The 18,970-nt window shown below is 41.5% G+C and overlaps 1 protein-coding gene across 42 annotated transcripts in view; it reads right to left on the reverse strand.

Moving 5' to 3' along the window:
• Positions 1-18,970, reverse strand: part of Magi1 (membrane associated guanylate kinase, WW and PDZ domain containing 1) — a 603,374-nt gene that overhangs the window by 64,395 nt on the left and 520,009 nt on the right. For all 42 annotated transcript variants that reach the window (XM_060383817.1, XM_060383794.1, XM_060383792.1 and 39 more), the window contains 5 exons: positions 13,287-13,344; positions 10,127-10,245; positions 8,292-8,384; positions 3,373-3,555; positions 1,465-2,085 (listed from right to left, as the gene is read on the reverse strand). In XM_060383817.1, the coding sequence (XP_060239800.1) occupies positions 1,465-2,085; positions 3,373-3,555; positions 8,292-8,384; positions 10,127-10,245; positions 13,287-13,344 (1,074 nt within the window). The remainder of the gene's footprint in view (positions 1-1,464; positions 2,086-3,372; positions 3,556-8,291; positions 8,385-10,126; positions 10,246-13,286; positions 13,345-18,970) is intronic.

Below are 18,970 nucleotides of genomic sequence, written 5' to 3' on the forward strand. Positions count from 1 at the left end.
AGAGATCGGCCTGCCTCTGCCTCACTGAGTGCTGGGATTACAGGCATGCACCACCATGCCTGATTTTTTGTTTGTTTGTGTGTGTGTGTTTTAAAATTTTATTTAGACAGGTTGTCGCTATATAACTCTGGCTGTCCTAGAACTCACTATGTAGACCAGGCTGCCCGTGAACTCATAGAGATCCACCTGCTCCTGCCTCCCTAGTGCTGGAACTGAAGGTGTGTGCTACGTCAGCCTGCACAATGGTTTTGATGGTCCTCCCAAATGTTGGAAGAAGAACACTTTAGCCAACACAACAGTTGTGCTGTGTTCTGGATTTCCTCTGATGACCCTAATCACTTTGATCACACAATACGAAAAGCTCCAAGTGAGCACTTTTGTTGCAAGGAAACCCCATTCAATAACTGACCTCCTCTCCAAGAACTCAAATCTGTTATGCATGGCATGGCATGCTGGGTAGGGTCAGCGGGGCAATTTCGGGGCTCCCATGAACATCAATCAGCTACAACTAGTTACAAGTTTGCAACATCCTGAGTACTTCTTAATGTGAAGTGCTGGCAGTACCGGAGAGGAGGAAAATGGGAGGCTTAGGCAAAGAGAACGAAAGAAGAAAGCTGAATGTCAAGGCTAAGATGTTATGATAGGCAATCTATAGGATTATTCTAAAGGAGTCGAGTGTTCCGAATGTTAGGGTTAACGGACAATGATGTGCACATGTGTGTTAGCTTATTGAACTTATGTTCCAGTAAAGGGAAAGAAATAAAGTATGAATACGGAATAATGACTCATGATCATAATTACTGATATTGGCTGTGGTAAAGGCCATCACAATAAAGATATATAGGGGGAATGTCATGGAGGTGTCTGTGGTTAATTTAGATCGTGAGACAGATAACATCCCGGGGGAAAATCTTTGAGAAACTGGGACGGGGAAGCACTGCAGTGGAAAAGAACAGTCAAGGCAGAAGAAAGGGAGACAGAGAGGTCCTGAGGCAGGAAAGGACAAAGCCCGCGTGGCTAAATTCCATCGGAAGGAGCAGAGCAGTAAGAACTGAGGCTGGGAGAGGGAACTCTTCAGCCAGTGATGGCCAGGGGGAGACAGGAGTCTTCTAAGAGAAAGACAAGCCTTATCTCTTCTTAAAAGACAGAGTGACTTGTTTTATAAAAATCACTCTAGTTCTATGTGTGCAATATACTATATAAACATTATTGTGAAGTGTTCAAAGCAACCAAAAGACATTTTGAAGGAATTTTCAAATCTGTCAGTGAAAGAAATCTAGGGCTAGGGATGGACCCTGGCAGCACAGTATTAGCCTACCATGCTGAAGGCCCTGTGTTCAGTTTCCAGAGTCTCAAAGGGAAATATTTAATCAAAACAAAACCGAAACCCAAGTAGTTTAAGACTAGTAAGCCAAGCAATGCACTCTAGACTTCAAAAGCAAAGAGCAAAACCAAGCGACATACCTCCTCGCTGCACCAAGAGCGTGACTTCACTTCCCTTCGGACACTCGATCAGCATGTCCACGACTTGATTGTGCGTCAGCGCCTGCACATTCTTCTTATTCACCTCCACAATAAGATCCCCTTCTTTGAGGCCTCTGCAGCGGGGACTGTCAACAATCTGTTTCACCCTTTGGCCACCCCCACCAGGACTGTCTGCGATTGTAAAACCAAAGCCCATTGGCCCTTTGACTATGTGAACAGTTATTAGCTCTGGCTGAGTGGCTATGGAGGAAGCCAAAGAGACTGTGTCATTGGGATAACCATGAGGACTGTTGGAAGCCACGTCTGCAGGGCTGCTGGGCCTGGCATCCTTCATGCTGCTGACTTTGCCAGTTTTACTACTGTGGCTTGCTGGTGAGTCATAGGTCTCTTGTCCATTTACAATAATTGGTTCTTTGTCCAAAATGGCCACTGAGGTCACTAAGCTTGTATTAGGGTCATCCGGGTCAAAAGGCAATGGATAACCTCTGCAGAGTTCAAGGTCCACACTGGCACCAATAGGAATGGACTGGAAGATTTTTACAACTTGAGCATGTGTGTGTCCCAAAACGCAGGTGTCATTCACACTGACGATCACATCCCCTGTAAAAGGAAAGAATCAGGAGGTCAAACAACACCACCAAAAAATGTTGCTACAATAACATTCTCCTAATGTTCAGAACCTACCCCCCAAGATTCATCACCTGGTATAGACCTTTTTTGAGCTAACAACGCTAGATACAGAAAATTAGTAAGTGTGGGAAAAGTGCTCTGATCCCTCCTTTATTCCTCCCGGAAGCAGGGGAGAAGGCTTCACATGAAAGATGTTCTTCACCCACAGGAAGCAGCACTCATACTTCAGAGTGTTCTCTGGTACAGGCCCCACCCCCACCTGGTTCCACTCAACTTCGGAGTGAAGCTACAGAATAACTAAAGTTTTACCCACCCTCATTCTAGATGGGCCTTAGAACTACAAAAGATAGGTCAGTAAGAAGAAAGCGTATACATTCATTTACGATGAGTTTAAAACCATAAACCGAGACCAGAAGAAGCTGGTGCACACTGACTTTGATAAACCAACGCCTTGCTTTCTAGTCCCGTCTCGGCAACTCTATAGCCCAAGTCCATGTGTCCTCGTCACGTTCTTGTAACCTACTCTGTGTTCACTGTACCAAGGGCTGAACGTCACCTTTGGGCTGCCACTTACTTTTGAGAGCCTGTCTCACAACCAGCTCAGTCTTTGTATTTAGGGAGGCAGTTTCAGGGTCTCACTATGCAGCCTAGATTTGTGATCTATTGCCTCAGCTACCTGAGCCCTGGCATTACAAGTGGGTGCCACTACAGTTGGTTTTAAACTCATCTCAAATGCACTGATATGTGTACCTCTTGCTGGCTTGTCTTTTTTAAGTCTAAGGCCCACCCAAAATCCTCATGAGGGTGGAAGTGAAATTTGAGTTCTTCTGTACCTTCAACATGAAGTTGAAAGAAATAGGGTGGAGGTGTGGCCTACACCAAGCTAAACCGGATTGCATATTTTAACTGGTAATAAAGTTTTCTTCTAGTATCTAATGTCTTTGTTAAATAACAATATAATAGCCATTGAAAGAACACTGGGGTTCTAAGTTTGGAATTCACTTACTCAAATGGATTTACATTTTAAGTAAATTATTACTATATGAAGTAGCATCTAACAGGTCCCTGAGGTCAAAACACTTTCAAAGGTTTTCACCTGTACTGAGGGAGGTTTTTGTTGTTTTTAAGAAAGGGATCTAACTCGTGCAATGCCTATAAAGGACACATATAAAAGGAATCATGATGCTGTCTGCTCTTGTCCAGATGTGTGGGCAGAGGCCTCATGACATGGAACATGCGAAGGCCATGAGGACTCACCTGTCTCCATCTTGCCATCCAGTGCAGCAGGACCATCTAGGACGAGGCTCTTGATCTGCAGGAACTCATCAGGTTCGTCCCCTCCAACAACTGTGAAGCCAAAGCCACGACTGCTTTTGCGTAGCTTCGTGTGAATGAACTTGCCTTTCAATTCAGAGGGGTTTCTTGTAAAAAAAGGCTTGCCTGGTTTAGATTAGAAGGAGAAAAAGACAAGGAAATTCACCATGAGTAAACCTGTGAATGAATAACGGACGCTATGAGACAATGCGGAGGCAGCTGTTCAAGCACATGAATTCAGGCCTTTGAACATAGATGGGGCTCTTGGGGGCCAAAGAAATGACTCAGTAGTTAAGAACAGTTGCTGCTTCCAGGGGATCCAGGTTTGGTTTTCAGCATCACATAAGGTAGCTCACAATTGGTGTATCTCCAACTCCAAAGAATCTGATGCTCTCTTATGTTCCCAATGTCCCCACCGCCACAAATAAATATGAAAGACTCGTCTCTTGATTGCTGAAATGACGGTGTTCCTGCCTACTCTGCTTAGGAGGGGGAAGTTAGAGTCATACTGTCATACATAGAGAACAGCTTTCTTTCTTTCCAGATAGGATTTCATGTAGTCCAGGCTAACCTCCAACCTCTTTGTCTATACAGACAAAGATGCCTTTGAACTCTGGATCCTCCTGCCTCCACCTCCCAAGAGCTGGGATTACAGGTAAATCAAATCACCCCACCAACAAACAAAAAAACCCATAGGACATTTGGCTTAGAGTATTTCAAACAAACAAACAAACAAACAAACAGGAAAAGCATTAGCTAAAGCAAAACCCCTAAACTAAACTAGTTACCAGCAAGAGCCACACGGCTTCAAATTCAGCCATTTTACTGAAAATAAACTAATTAGGTAGACAATTCTCACTCCTCATGTTTTTAAGCATGTACATACATTCATATGAATGTCTGTATTTGTATAGGTTGCATGCATCTGTGTGTACATGTGTGTGGAGGCCAGAAGACAACCTCAGGTTTCACCCTCAGAAATGCTGTTCATGTCTGTTGAGACAGTGTCTCTCATTGGCTTAGAGCTCAACAATCAGATTAGGCTGGCTGACCACAGAACTTCAGGGATCCTCCTGTCTTTGCCTCACTAGGGTAGCCATTAGAAGTGCATATCAACATGTCCAGCATTTTCATGTGGGCTCTGGGGACCATGCTCCTGGCCTCATGCTTATGGGGTAAGCCCTTAGCTAGGTGAGCTATAGCTCCAGACCTGTTCTAAAGATAAGTAACACTAAGGGAGTTTGAAAAGCCGTAGAGAAATATAATTTATAAGTTTACGTAAAAACACGCATATAACATCGAAATATTAATTATAGAGTAAAACAAAAACTGCAGTGCCAGGGACAGGGAATCTCTCTCCAAGCTGTTGGTCAAAAGATTACAAGAGACCTTCCTAAACCACGTAGGCCATTGGCATTGACCTTGGCTGCCTCCCAGAATTTTAAAGTAGGTCTCTATTGCTGAAGACAGCACACACTGTAGTTACAGTGCTTGAAAGAATGGTGCTGGAACTGACCTGGAAGAGCTGGCCCTCCCTGAGGAGAGCCGGCCCTCCCTGAGGAGAGCCGGCCCTCCCTGAGGACGGCCTTTCAAAGTATCTGAAGGAGCTGTGCAAGCTGCCAAGGAAGAAAAAGAATCAATACTCCTACCTAAATGTACAGGCTACGAACCACAGCAATGATCGATGGCAGGATGCTTGATCCCATTGCGAACCTCACGGTTGTGATCTGTAAGAACCTGTTTCTAGTTGTGGAGTGGTTCAGCCTTAGCACACACCTTTAAACCAAGAACTTTCTGTTTACTGTAAACAGGTGGTTGTGGTGTGGCTCAGCCCTAGCACATACCTTTAATCCAAAAGCTTTCTGTACACAGGATTAAATGAAGTTGAACCTAGGTCAAAAGGTAGAGCAAGTAACCAGCTGACAGGGATTAAACAGAAAGGAGGAACTTTGAGTTAATGGGTACTTAAGACTGCGTGGAGAAGAAAGGGCTTTTGGCTTTTTCCTTCTGGGACATGGATGAGTAGGAAGATTAAGTGGCTGCTTTCTCTGCCTCTCTGAGCTAGCAGGTTTTCACCCCAGTCTCTGGCTCCTGAACCTTTAGTGGCAAAATAAAATGACTGAGAGTTTTTATTATAAAATAACAATGACCAGATGGGAAGATATTCTCAATGGTGCAATAGTGGCCCTTTTATCTTGTGGGTAACCAATAACTGTCTTTTTGTACTTAAGACCCGTCCAAGAGAAGGGAAGCCATGCCTGCTACTATACACTAGCCAACTATAAAATGGCTGATTAGGTCATAGGACACTGGAGAACCTACTACTGCTATATTCCTAAACTAATATATTTTAACTATATCCTAAATACTTACGCTTTTGTTCACAAATTAGTATAGTTCTTACCATTCATCAAGAATGCTTCCTTTAGCCACTGTGGAGACTATTACAGAGATCCACAACTGGCCAAAATGCAGAGAATAAGGGATACATCTACAATGCAATCTCTATACCTAAGGCTCAATGAACATCATGGGAGAGAGGCAGAAAGATCTTCAGAGCCCAAGGACCAAGATCCCTGATGCTGAATAGTGTCTTCAGGTATGACAGAAAGTTGCACTCGTGCAATCTCAACACTGCGGTTGCCTAAATAAGACATACATGTTGGCAACACCAGCTAAAGCATGCAAACATGGATAGAGGCCTATCTCTAGAACTACAGACAATCAATGGCTGCAGAGATAGAGGATTCATTTTCTTCAAGTACAGGTTCCCAGACAGATTATCCAATCCTAGGGTATCCGTCTTGAACACGTGACAATCAAATGACACTAAATGGACTCAGTAGGTTTATCTATGTGTGTGTTTGTATATACATGTAATAATAATAATGATGATGAAGAAAGAAAAGATCATGGATTTGAGAGGTAGTTGGTTGGGGGCACGGGAGAAAATAAAGGGGGACAAAAAGGGGTAAACGGAAATAATGTAAATATAGTATTCAGGTATGACAATCTAAAAAAAAAATTAATGGAAAAAAAAGTAGAACTTCAGAACTAAATCACAAAGTTGTATCCCCTAAGTCCTTCTCTGCGTCCAAGAAGCTTGTTGGAATTTCTAGGGTTATCTCAAGCAGCGGCCATATGCATCTTCTCTAATTTCATTTCCTATGCTCTGCCCTTGTTATAACCTCCTCATATGCTCTATCTTTTTCTATCACTATGTATGTGTATATATATATATATATATATATATATATATATATAATTTTTTTTTCTTAAAGAGGGAGAAAAGGAAGTTATCATGTGCCTCTGCACTTAGCAGCCTTGGCACCCAGTTAGGAAAGTTATTTTTGGTTAGCTATAACTAAAAGGCTTTAAAAGGTCTCTGGGCACACACACAAATTTTAATTGCATATTTTAAAAAGTCCCTGGCTCTTACAAAGAAGGCTCTTTCAAATTGGCTGTAGTCAGAGGTCTGCTCACAAACCTCCCCAGCGCAGTCCAAGGCTTATTGGAACCTCCACAAATGGCAGCCTTATAATTGTGGCTAAAGAGAGGCAAGACTTAACAGGATTTGGCAGGCAAAGTCATCTGCCAAGATGCGGGGAGAAGGATGGCACCTCCAGTGAGGACTTCTGGGAGACAGCTCCCAAGCCAATTATCAGGTGAAAAGTTGAGGAAGGGGAAAATGGCCTCTGAAATTCACTTGGAGCTGTGGAAGCCAAATGGCCTAGGCCTCACAGAAGAGGAGCTTGAAGCAAATATCAACTGCTACTGACTTGTCAGTGAAGCTTTCCTGGACTACATTATTAAAATATGCGATACCTCCACAATATTTCCAGCCGTCTTCTGCTTGATTTGTGTCCTAAGAATTGACTACTTTAACATGGTACATGTTTCACTGACTGGCTTGGTTTCCTTCTTCCTGAGCCCATGCTGAAGGAGAACTGTGCAGGCACTAAATTCACAAGATGTAAGCTCCATGGGGATGCACTTGCAGATTCAGGGGGTAGAATCTGAGTACTGTCTGGTACATAGGAGGTACCCTAACAATTTCTGTTGAAGGACTGAATGAGTAACGAAGGGCACGATGAACAGATTCAGCAGGATGCTGAGAAGGCTGAAAAGAAGTGACCAGGTATCGCTACCTTTCATTGTTACTACAGGTAAAATTAGAAGATGTGAAAATGTGCCATGCAGTTTGCCTGGATTTTAACAATACAGACAACATCAGAATTTTGCATTAATGCACATTTATTGTGTTGCCTGGAACCTCAAAGTATCTGACACTGAGTTTTAAAAAATACCGTGGTCTCTGAATCACTCATTCCCAACTCTGCGATGGTTCTGCTCCTGAGGGATATCTGACCATGTCTGGGCACCTTTCTGATCGTCATTGGTACCAACGGGAGGTGGGTATATACTCCTGCCACTGATGGAACAGGGATGTTTCCAAGCATCCTATCTCTAAGTGCTTAAGACATCCTTCTCTACAAGGATTTATCTACCTAGAAGGGTCAACAGTGTTGAGACTTAGGAGTTTCAAGTCTTCATTGTTTAAACGAGGCTTTAGGACTGGCAAGATAGCTTGACAAAAGGTGCTTCCTGCCAGGTCTAACAACCTGGATTTGATCCCTACACCCCACCTGATGAAAGAGACTAATTCCAACAAGCTGGACCCTGAGCTCCACACGCATATGTGATATAAGTGTAGGGGTCACGCACACACGCATACAGGCATGCACACACTCACACACACAGATTCAATCAGTATAATGAAGAAATTAAAAGTGATATTCTAGAGCTAAAATTATGATTCCATTAAAAAAACAAAACAAAACAAAACAAAAAACCCAGATTACCCTGAAGTGGAGCTTCCCTGGCTGGCTCCGGATTGCTCGGGGGATGGGAAGGAGCAACGGGAGGCACGAGAGAAGCATGATCTTCTGTCCATTCTACGAGGAAGAAAAGAAACAGTTTCCTGATCTGTCTCTGAACAGCTGTGCCACTTACCTTCTTGGTAAGTCAAACCCATGAATCAAATAGCAGGTGCTGAGCAAAAGAAAAAAACATCTGACCTCCCTTTGTGGTAAGGACAGTGAGGTCTGTCTCATGTTTGATCTCTGGGTTAAGAAATATGACATAGCGGGTAAACAGGTTTTGAGTGAAAACAAGTTTAGTTTTGCCTTAAGTGTGGATCCACCTGAAGGCAGCCTGGTGAGAAAGAACCTTCTGTGGGCCCAGTGACGGGTGGGCTGGTCTGCTGAACCTGCCTGTCTTGCACGGGGAGTTTGATGGAATTACACTACGTCATTTGCTGAGACGCTCACTTCTGCTGTCTCTGAAAGCCAAAGGGGAGCCACTGCCAGATCCTGCACGTGGGTCTCAGGAATGCTGCAGCGAGAGGCCTTTGAGATGGACCAGAGTCTCCTGGCTCAGCTAACACAACCAGCTGGATGCACTCACAGTTCAGACCACATTTGCTGATGCTACTATGTTTTACTATCTCAGGAAAAAAAATATTTTAAAAAGTTATTCTTAAGTAAAAAAAAAGTAGATTAAGGCAGAGACTTTTTCAACTGGTAAGTAGGCTTTCTCTCTACAGTTAAGAGTAGCAGGTGGCTAGTCATGGTTTACCAGCTAAATTGGGCTTCATGTCTGCTTTTGCATAAACAGAAGGCATAAACACCTTTCACTTATTTGTTTAGTTTTTTTTTATTTTTTATTTTTGGAAACAGGGTTTCTCTGCGTGGCCTGGAACTCACTGTAGACCATGCTATCCTTTCACAGTTTTTTAAAAGGTAAAAACTGGGCATTTTCTGAAACATGAAAATTATGAGTCTCAAATTAGTGGTCACAAAGTTTTATTGACACACAGATGCCTATATTTACATGTTATCTGTAGCTGTTTTTATGCTATAAAGATGAGTAGTTATTACAGGAACTATATTATACTTGGAGTGTATAAAGCCTATCATTTAAAAATTGTAAGGAAAAATTGAGAAAGCCCTAAGTATTAATAAATGGAGGGGCTGCATATTAGTGGAAACACTCATTAACCGACACATCGCTCAGCCATTAAAACTACTGAGTTAACTATAATAAATCTTCAAGCAGGTTCAAGAAATAAAAAGAATAACCAAGTTGCTCAAATACACACAGAATATATTCACCCAATAAACTGTCTTGCTTTTGATATTTGAAATTTGTATATGCCAGAAAAGTTCTGCACAGATCACCTGAGAATGGGATGGGGCAAGCCATGGGTTGTTTTTGGTTATAGAAATATATATATATGGACTTGTAACTTCCCAGTAGCACTCAGAACTATCAGCTCTGATTCTTCTGCGCAGGGTTTCTAATATAAAAAGGGAGTCCAGAAACTGCTTAAAGTAAAAATGTTAAAGGGGCATTGGATTTTGGTAAGGATTGCCATACAAATACTTCAGGAGCTCAGATCCCCTCACCCACAGAGAGCCTGCAGGCTACGCTCCTTTCTAAAGCAAAGCAGAGGTCTGAGCGCCTATGCAGGGGCGCCCCCTTCTGCCGAGTGTGGGTTGTGCTGTGGGGGGAGGGGCGGCTAGAGGAGCAGAGAGAGTCTATCATCGAGGCCAGCTCTGACCACACGGGGGTGTCAGTGCCTAGGCTTCGCCCCACATCCCCAGCTCAGGCAAAAGCCTCCAGCAAAGAAGCCAACCTTCCGGCTGTGGTGGCTGAGGTGGTGTCTGCTGCTGCTGCTGCTGCTGCTGCTCAAGCTGTTTCTTCCGTTTGGCTTCTAGGACTGGGTTTTCATATTGTGTCTTCCTGTTGATGTGGCTGGGAAGAAAGGAAAGCAGTTTTCAGGTCGTAAATATTCATTCCAGTGGCAAAAGGCTGAGGAGTCCTTTAGTTGGGATGGGGAGAAGCAGAGGGTCTGGTGTGGATGTTCAGACAGGAGGAAACGAACAGGGTTTCCATGACTGGCTGGGTATGTGCACTCAGAGCTAGGAATGCATCTTATTAGAAATTCCTAGCAAGTGTCCTGAGGCAAACTGCATTCTTACTCTCACAGCGGAAAGTCCTTGTTTCCAGGGAATGGGTTCCCAGAGCCCCAGGGAATCCTGAAGCCCAGGATAACACCCAGTCCTCTACCAACTATGGTTTTCCCTCTGCATCTGTACACGCATATGACAAAGTTTAACTTATAAAACAAGCATAGCAACATAGCAGTGAAAACAGTTTACCTTAGCCCTTAGCAGTCTCCTCATACACTTTCTCTTTCCTGAGCCACCTAAAGGAACTTCTGCCTTGTCAGCATGTTTCAGCTGTCCGTGCCTGGGTCCATCATGAAGTTAAACAGTGGACACCCAAACACAGTATATAACAGTAGCAGCGGACCTGGCAACTGAGATGGCCAGTAAGTGACTGACAGGGAAGCAGCGCATAAGGCATGGCTGCACTGGATGAAGGGGTGCTCCACGCCCTCATCTTTATGGACCAGCACGGAAGGAGAGCACCTCATGTCCTGAATGACACTCAACTTGGAACTTAAATTCTTCCTAAACTTTCTAAAGCAACCCCCACCCCCACCCTCAGCCCCCAACCAAATGTTGACCTTCAGTAGGTGAAATCATAGAAGCCAACCATGTAAGTAGGGAGACATGGCCTTTTATGGGGAAGGAAAGTTTACCTCTGAGTACTTCCCTTGGTCTGACACTTACTAGCTAGCATGCTCACGCAGCTATGGCTGCTTTTGAATTCTAGGACTTGAGCCAGTGACTGTACCCATATATTTCTTTTTTGTTTTAAGACTTATATATTATTTATACATATTCTGCCTGTACCAGATCTCATTACAGATGGTTGTGAGCCACCAAGTGGTTGCTGGAAATTGAACTCAGGACCTTTGGAAGAGCTGCCAGTGCTCTTAACCTCTGAGCCATCTTTCCAGCCTTCTACCCATATTTCAAAGCTATCACCTGAGAGGGGAGAAACTTAATTCAGCAAGAAGTATATTCTGAATTACTGAAAATTAAGAGTCAACTGTGGTTGCAATGTTATCTGTGAACACAATGCAAAACTCTTGAAAGGCTTTATTCAGCAAGGTGTGTGGATGCCTAAGAGTAAAGTTAAAAGAAAAAAGTTAGTGGAGGCTAGCATCTGTCAACGATATTAATCCACTGACCAAGTGGAAAGACCAAACTTAGAGTCTATAGGCAAAGATTCTCTGAAGACAGCCAACTAAATGTGATGTGTTTGAAGTGATGGAGACTCAGACATTTTAGATGACTATGTAACTAATAAGGCCAGGGCAAGTACACACACACACACACACACACACACACACACACACACCGTCCACATGAGTATGTTTTTGCGTGATGGACTTATTTATTTTGTATCTATGGTAAGCATACATAAATGTACATACATAGATGGTTATACACACACACATATACACACAGATACTTTTTAAACCAGCATTAGAAGCTTGGGGGTATGCCTACTATGTTATTTAAAACATTAAGCATTGCTTTTGAAATTCAAACTTTTTAAAAAGGGGTTAACAAGTAAGGTGGACAGATTATTTTTAATTCTTATTAAAAGGATATTTGCCTTTTGATTCCTTTAGACAATTTAACTTTACAGAATTTCCTACCACTAACGTGCCCTGTGCATCAGGCATTAAAAGACATAGGGAACAAGATTTGAGTAAATTAACATCTTCAGCATGGTACCCAGCTGCATCCCTTCTTACTGAATGTACAAGCTAGCTGAGTACCAATGTAATCCCGGCCTCATCTGGCAGAAGCCTCTCTGGTCATCTGTATAGAAGATCTTCAGGACTCATGAAGGAAATGAACTTTATGAGGGTCTAGAAAAATGACTTTGCTTGTGTACCTGATGATGAAATTTCTCTCTGTTCTGTAGAGGAGAAGCAGGACTTGTACTGTTCAAGGGCATTTGCTATAATAGACTCCTATAACTGCTTTACAATAAGACTCTGGCATCTTATTGTGGCCTGGCATTTTTACAAAATATGCTCCTACCTTAGGGTCATTATACAAGTAACTTTTTATTTCCAACAACATGAGAAAATAAAAAGGAGGCCTTTTATCATCAGTGTAGCAGGAAGGATAACGATGATAGAAAATTTATATGGCATTTGCCTTGCTCAAAGGAACTGTATTAGTTATCTCCCATTTTCCTCACAGGAAAAGACACGATGTATGTTGACAGTGGTGATGTTTTCTGTACTCTACCTCTTGGTTATTTTAAAATTTTCTTTTAATATCCTGCTAATCGGTGGTTCTAGACATGACAAAGTACGTGTCCAATGCTAGAACAAAGTCCTACAGAAGAGATTACTGAGGGTTGAAACTCCGGGGGGCAGACCAAGCGGGACAGATACCAGGTCCTGACTCTTACCCAGCTTCCCAGTTCCTTCTTACTCTTGGCCACATTTCATGAATTATTAAGATTTGTCTTACCCTTTTAGAATGGCATAATGAATAAGTAATTACTGCAAAGTTCGGACCTATGCATGAAAATAAGTAGGCCAGGAAGCAACCCTCCACCCCCGGAAAGCACAGGCTGCTGTGTAAATCGGCTCTCCTAGATCCTGGTCTTCAATGGACACTGAGCAGCACGTGCCAGGCCTACTGAGACTCGGCGATTTGGAAGTTAACAAAAGCCACGTGCACTGAGTTTCCTCTCTCAATTTCTTCAAGTTCGGAGAATATGTACTCATTCTTCATATTTTCGTTATACAATTATATTACTTCGAACCTTGTAACAATTCCAAGATGTGTTTAGCACAATGTACAGAACCGTACAGGAGCGTGAAAGTGGTATGTGGGTTATCCACGGTCACTTACTCTACATAGTAGACACCATAGACAGGGTCTTCAATCTTTTCCCAGCCAGCAGGCAGCTCTGCAAAACAGAATAACATTAGAGGAGGAAGAGGAAGGAAAAGAAGAGGAGAAGGAGGACGAGGACGAGCAGGAGGAGGATCAGATTCTTGAAGAGCCAGGAGCTCAGCAATTGAGTTAGTCAAAAGAGAATGATGCGCACGAATACTTTGAACCCAATTACAACCCTATAATCTAACACAAAGAAGCATGTATTATTTATACTTTGTTCAGTGTACTTTTCTACACGAAAAACAGCTTTTTATCCACTGGTGTTTTACTTAAGAAAATAAAACAATAAAGTGCATTCCCAGCTGCCTTCATTATCAGCCAAGTATTAAATTAGATTTTAATACAAATACTTAAAACGTGCCATGAATGCCTAGTTCTTACCTTGAGTATTTATAGTTTTATCTTTCTGTTTCCAGACTACCTTGCCACATAAGCAAAAACTCATAAAAATTACTTCCTTTTCATTTTCAACTCAATGGTCTCATTTGACTTTCCTTGAAAAAAAAAAAAATTAAACTTGCATCTTATTTTCTCTTTGTTCCTAATTAAAAACACTACTGAGTAAATAAAAATGACAGGCGGAGCTGGGTGCCTGAAGAGCACACTCTGTCTGTCACTCCCCTCTTCCATGTGTGTCTGTCTGTCTTTCCAAAACTTTACTTATGAAAGACAGTACTGGCAGTTGCTCTCTGCTGCGTGCAAATATTCTTTGGAGTGTCTCCCTAGGGGGCGGAATACAGACCAGGTCACACTAGGGAGGCCAGGCTGCTCTCACACTTCGCACGCTCTGGTCTTCCCTGCTGGAGCACAGGACTGTCAGCATGTACCAGCACCACTGCCCATGTGCATCTTTGAAAGGTGGGGGTCGAATGTCAGCAGGCAGAGAGTGAACTCTGCCTCCTAAGGTTTCACAGCAAGGTTGGAAACTCATCCAGTAACTAGGTTCCCGAGTTCCGTTAGGTGAGTCTATGGCAGAAAAGCCCACTGTACTAGACTCTTCTTAGAAAAACAACGCACTTAGGTTGCATTTGTGTCGGTCAACAGTCCTTTCAGGCAGAGCAGCCATTTCTCAATTTGGACCTTAAAGCTCCCCTGGTCTGTTTACTTAAGGCAAGCTTGGGCAATGCTACCCTCCGAGGTGAATCATTATTCCTAGAAATCATTGGTCAGAGGGCTTGAGCACCACGAATACTAGACGTCCCACTTAGTTTGAACCACCTTTATTTTTAATTCAGAGAATTCTGTAGTTACTATTAATTTATTTTTGAGATGGTAATACAATCACACCATTTTCCCCTTCCCCCTCCAAACACTCCCATGTACCCCTCCTTGCTTTCAACTTCAGTCTCTTTTTTCATTAACTGTTGTTACATGCATGTGTATGTACATATATACATATATGTTTATTCCTATATATAACCTACTCAGTTTGCATAATGTTATTTGTATGCATATCTACAGGGCTGACCATTTGGTATTGAGTAACCAATTGGTGGGTTCTTCCTTGAGGGAGATTATTTCCCACTGAGAGCATTCCTTAGTAGCCAATAGCTCTTTGGGTAGGGCTGAGTCCTCATGGGTCCTCCCTCCCATGTCAATAAGACTTTAGTGGGTGTAGCTTCTGACATTCCTAAGAGACACTCTCACAGCAAACTCCCTGATTCTTAAAATCTTTCTGCCCCTCTTCCTCCGTGTTCCCTGAGCCTTAGGTGTAGGATTTGTTCTACAGATGTATCCAATGGAACTAATACCAACAATGAACATTTTGATTGGCTGATTTTTCTCTAAAGGTCTCCAGCTGTTGCAAAAAGAAGTTTCCTTGATGAGCAATGAGGATTTAGTACTTGAAGACTTAGAGCTAGGAGCCTCTAGTGAGAGCCATGCAACATTTGACTTTCTGGGTCTAGGTTACCTCACTCAGTATGATGTTTTCTAGTTTCACCCATATACCTGCAAGGTTCATGACTTGACTTTTCTTTGCAGCTGAATAGTATTCCCCAGTGTATCTATACGACATTTTCATTTCTCATTCATAGGATGAAAGGGGTTTCCATTTCCTACTTACTGTGAATGGAATAGCAGGGTACATGGTTGAGGAAGTATCTGTAGAGTATGATGCCATGAGTCCTTTGGTCATATGGCAAAGACTAGTATAACTAGGTCATATGCTAGATTTATTTTTAGCTTTCTGAGACTTCTCCCCATGATTTCCATAATGGCTGCACCAGTTTGCAATCCCACCAGCAGTGAATGAGGCTTCTTTCCCCCCTCACCCCTTTTTGTATTTGTTATTAGTTGCTTTGTTAATCTTTGCTAGATGATCTCTCACAGTTGTATTCATTGTATTTCCAATTGCTAGGAATGATGAACACTTTTAAAAAATATTTTTTAGCCTTCCCCCCCCCCCCCATTCTTCTTTGGAGAACTCTCTGTTCAGGTGCAAGGCCTGATTTTTTTCAAGGGGCCATTTTGTTTTTTGTTTTGTTTGTCTGTTTTAGGTTTGTTTTTAGTTCTTTGTATATTTTGGGTATTAATTCTCTCTCAGATGCGTATCTAGCAGAAATTCCCTCCCATACTGCTGGCTTCTCCTTCACACAATTGATTGTTTCTTTAGCTGTGCAAAAGCATTTTAGTTATATGAAGTCTGACATGTCAGTTTTGGCCGTTGAGGACAGGCAAATGGAGTCTTATTTAAAAAGCCCGTTTTTTACACCTAAATCATGCCTGGTACGGCCTGTTACTGCCTATGTTTTGTTTGAACAGTTTTAGTGTTTCAGGTTACATGTTTAGGTTTTGATCCATTTGGATTTCATTTCTCTGCAGGGTGATAGGTACAAGTCTAATTTCATTTTTTCTGCATATGGACATCAGTTTTCCCAGTACCATTTGGTGAAAATGTTTTCTTTTTTTCTCCAGCTCAAGTTTTGGGCATCTCTGTCAATTAATTGGCTGAAGTTATATATACTCATGTTTGGGTCTCCAATTATGTTCATTCGGTCTGCATGTCTGTTTTTGTGCTATTACCATATTGCTTTTATTACCATGACTCTGCAATGTATCTTAAAATCTGGTATTGATATCTGGCATGTTCTTTTTGCCCAGGATTGTTTTGACTATAAGAGGTTTGTTGTGTTTCTATATGAATTTTAAGGTTTTTATTTCTATTTCTGTGGAGAATGAGATGAAGATCTTCACTGAACCTGTACAGAGCTTTTGGTGAAATGGTTATCTCACAATGTTTATTCTATCAATCCAAGAGCACAGACTATCTATTCATTTTCTGGCGTCTGTATCTTCCTTTAGAGATTTAATGTTTTCACTGTGAAGGTCCTTCCCTTCCGTAATTAGGCCTCTTCCTCAGTATTTTCTTTTCTTTGAGGTTATTGTGAATGGGAGTATGTCTGTGATCAACTTCTCTGCATGTTTGCTGGTGTACAGAAATGCTATTGACTCATGCAAATTGTTTCTACATCCTATTGGCTGTGGGTTTCTCATACATACCTTTTTTTAAAAAAAATTAGAATAGAACTTTATTTGTGGAATTGAGATTTTTGAAAATGATTTTATAGTTTATGCAATAAATTTTGATACATTAATCTGGATATACATTTACCATATAAGAAAAAAATTTAAAACAATGTCAAATAGCTTTATCATCAAAACCAATTGTGTTTAACTTGACATTTATAAGGAATAACTTGAGCGTTATAAATAAAAAACTAAAGCAAATACCATTTGGGTTTGCATTTGTAACGCAATTTTGTATTTCATTTTTTTTGGGGGGGAGGGGCAGGATTAGAGAAAACAAAGGCTAAAATGCTTTCCTAGAAAAGCACAAAGCCTTCGCTTCGTGAGAGTGACCGCACAGCTCCCAGGAGGACACTGACACTGGCGTGAGGGGCTGGTGTTCCACCCAGGGCCTCTCCAGACCACGGGCTCACACCGGGAGGGGGGATGCCTGGCCTCCTTAACGCCAGGTTCTAATGAAGCCTCTGACCATCCAAAGGGGCATTCGGTCTAACGAAAAGAAAGCTTGTGTTTCCTAAGCTCTGCTGCGGATGCCTTCCCGGGTGACGCTGAACAACCCTGTACAATTACGCCTCATACGTAGCTTTTATTATGTGAGGTATGTTCCCTCTCGTTACACTCTCTGGGACTTATATCATGAAGGAATATTAAATTTTGTCAAAGGCTTTTTCTGTATCGATTGAGATGATCATGTAATTTCTGTTTAAGCCTCATGAGGTAGTTTATTATATTTTTGTGTTGTGTATGTTCAACCCTCCATGCGTTTCAGGGATAGAGCAAACTTGGTTATGGTGTATAATCTTTTTGATGTATGTCTGTATTCTGTTTACATGTAGTTACTGAACATGTCTATGTTCAGATATGCTTATGTTTTCCCTTTTTTTGTGGGATCTTTACAAGGTTTTGGTATTGGAACAATACTGATTTCCTAGAAGGAGTCTGGAAGTATTCCTTCCGTTCCTTTTTTCTTTTTAATAGATTAAGGAAGATTAGATGCAGATCTTTGAATGAGTGGTAGAAGTCTCCTGTGAATTCACCTGACCTTAGTCTTTTCTTTTTCCCATTTTTTTAGCTGAAAGTCTTTTTATTTCTATCTCGAGCTCTTCATTCTCTTTTGGTTGTTGATTTCTTCTTGGTTTAATTTTGGTAGTTTGGCTGATTCTAGAAATTCGTCCATTTCTTTTAGGTTTTACAGCTTAATGGGGTACAGATTTTTAAAGTAGTCCCTTATAATATTGTGAATTTCTTTGGTGTCCATTGTAATGCTTTTCCCATTTGTTTGTGGATCTTTTAATTTGGGTCCTTTCTTTTGGTTAGTATGGACAATTGTCTGTCAATTTTATCTTCTCAAACAATCAGCTCTTAGATTTACTGATTCTTTGTATTGTTTTTCTTTTGTAATTTTTGCTCTGATTTATTATTATTATTTTGCTGTTTTGAATGGGCTTAGATTTGGTTTGCTTTTATGTTTTCCAAATTTTTGAGTTGCTTCATTAAGCCATTTATTTGTGCTTTTTAATTTTTTAATATAGGCCTAGGAGCTAAAAATTTTGCTGCTAGTACTACTTTCAAACGTGTCCCAAAGGCTTTGTTGTGTTTTTATAGTCACTTAGTTGAAGGAAACTTTTATTTCTTTGATTTCTTCTTTGACACAATCATCCTTCAGAAATGAGTTTTTTAATCTCCATGAGTTTGTATTCTTACTAGAGATTTGTTTGCTGTCCATTTAAAAATTTCATTGCCTTGTGATCAGATAAAATGCATGGAGTAATTTCAACCTTTTTTATTTGTAAGGATTTTTGTGTCTCAGGGTGTGGAATGTTTCAGAAAAGCTTTCATGTGTTGATGCATAAAATGTGTATTCTTTGGTGTGTATTCTTTGAGTGGAGTATTCTATAGAAAACTGTTAAGTCCGTTTTGTGTATGGTATCAATTAATTCTGACGTTTCTCCATTTAATGATTGTGTCTGGATGACCCTCCCACAGGAGAAACTGGTGTACTGACATCACCTCCTAGATGGGTGTTAATCTATGTCTTTAAATCACGTGGTGCATTTGTTAAATAAAACTTGGTGCAACAGGTGCTGGCACATACATCATTAGGATTG

This window comes from Meriones unguiculatus, chromosome 5 (assembly GCF_030254825.1).
Source record: "Meriones unguiculatus strain TT.TT164.6M chromosome 5, Bangor_MerUng_6.1, whole genome shotgun sequence".
NCBI lineage: Eukaryota > Metazoa > Chordata > Mammalia > Rodentia > Muridae > Meriones > Meriones unguiculatus.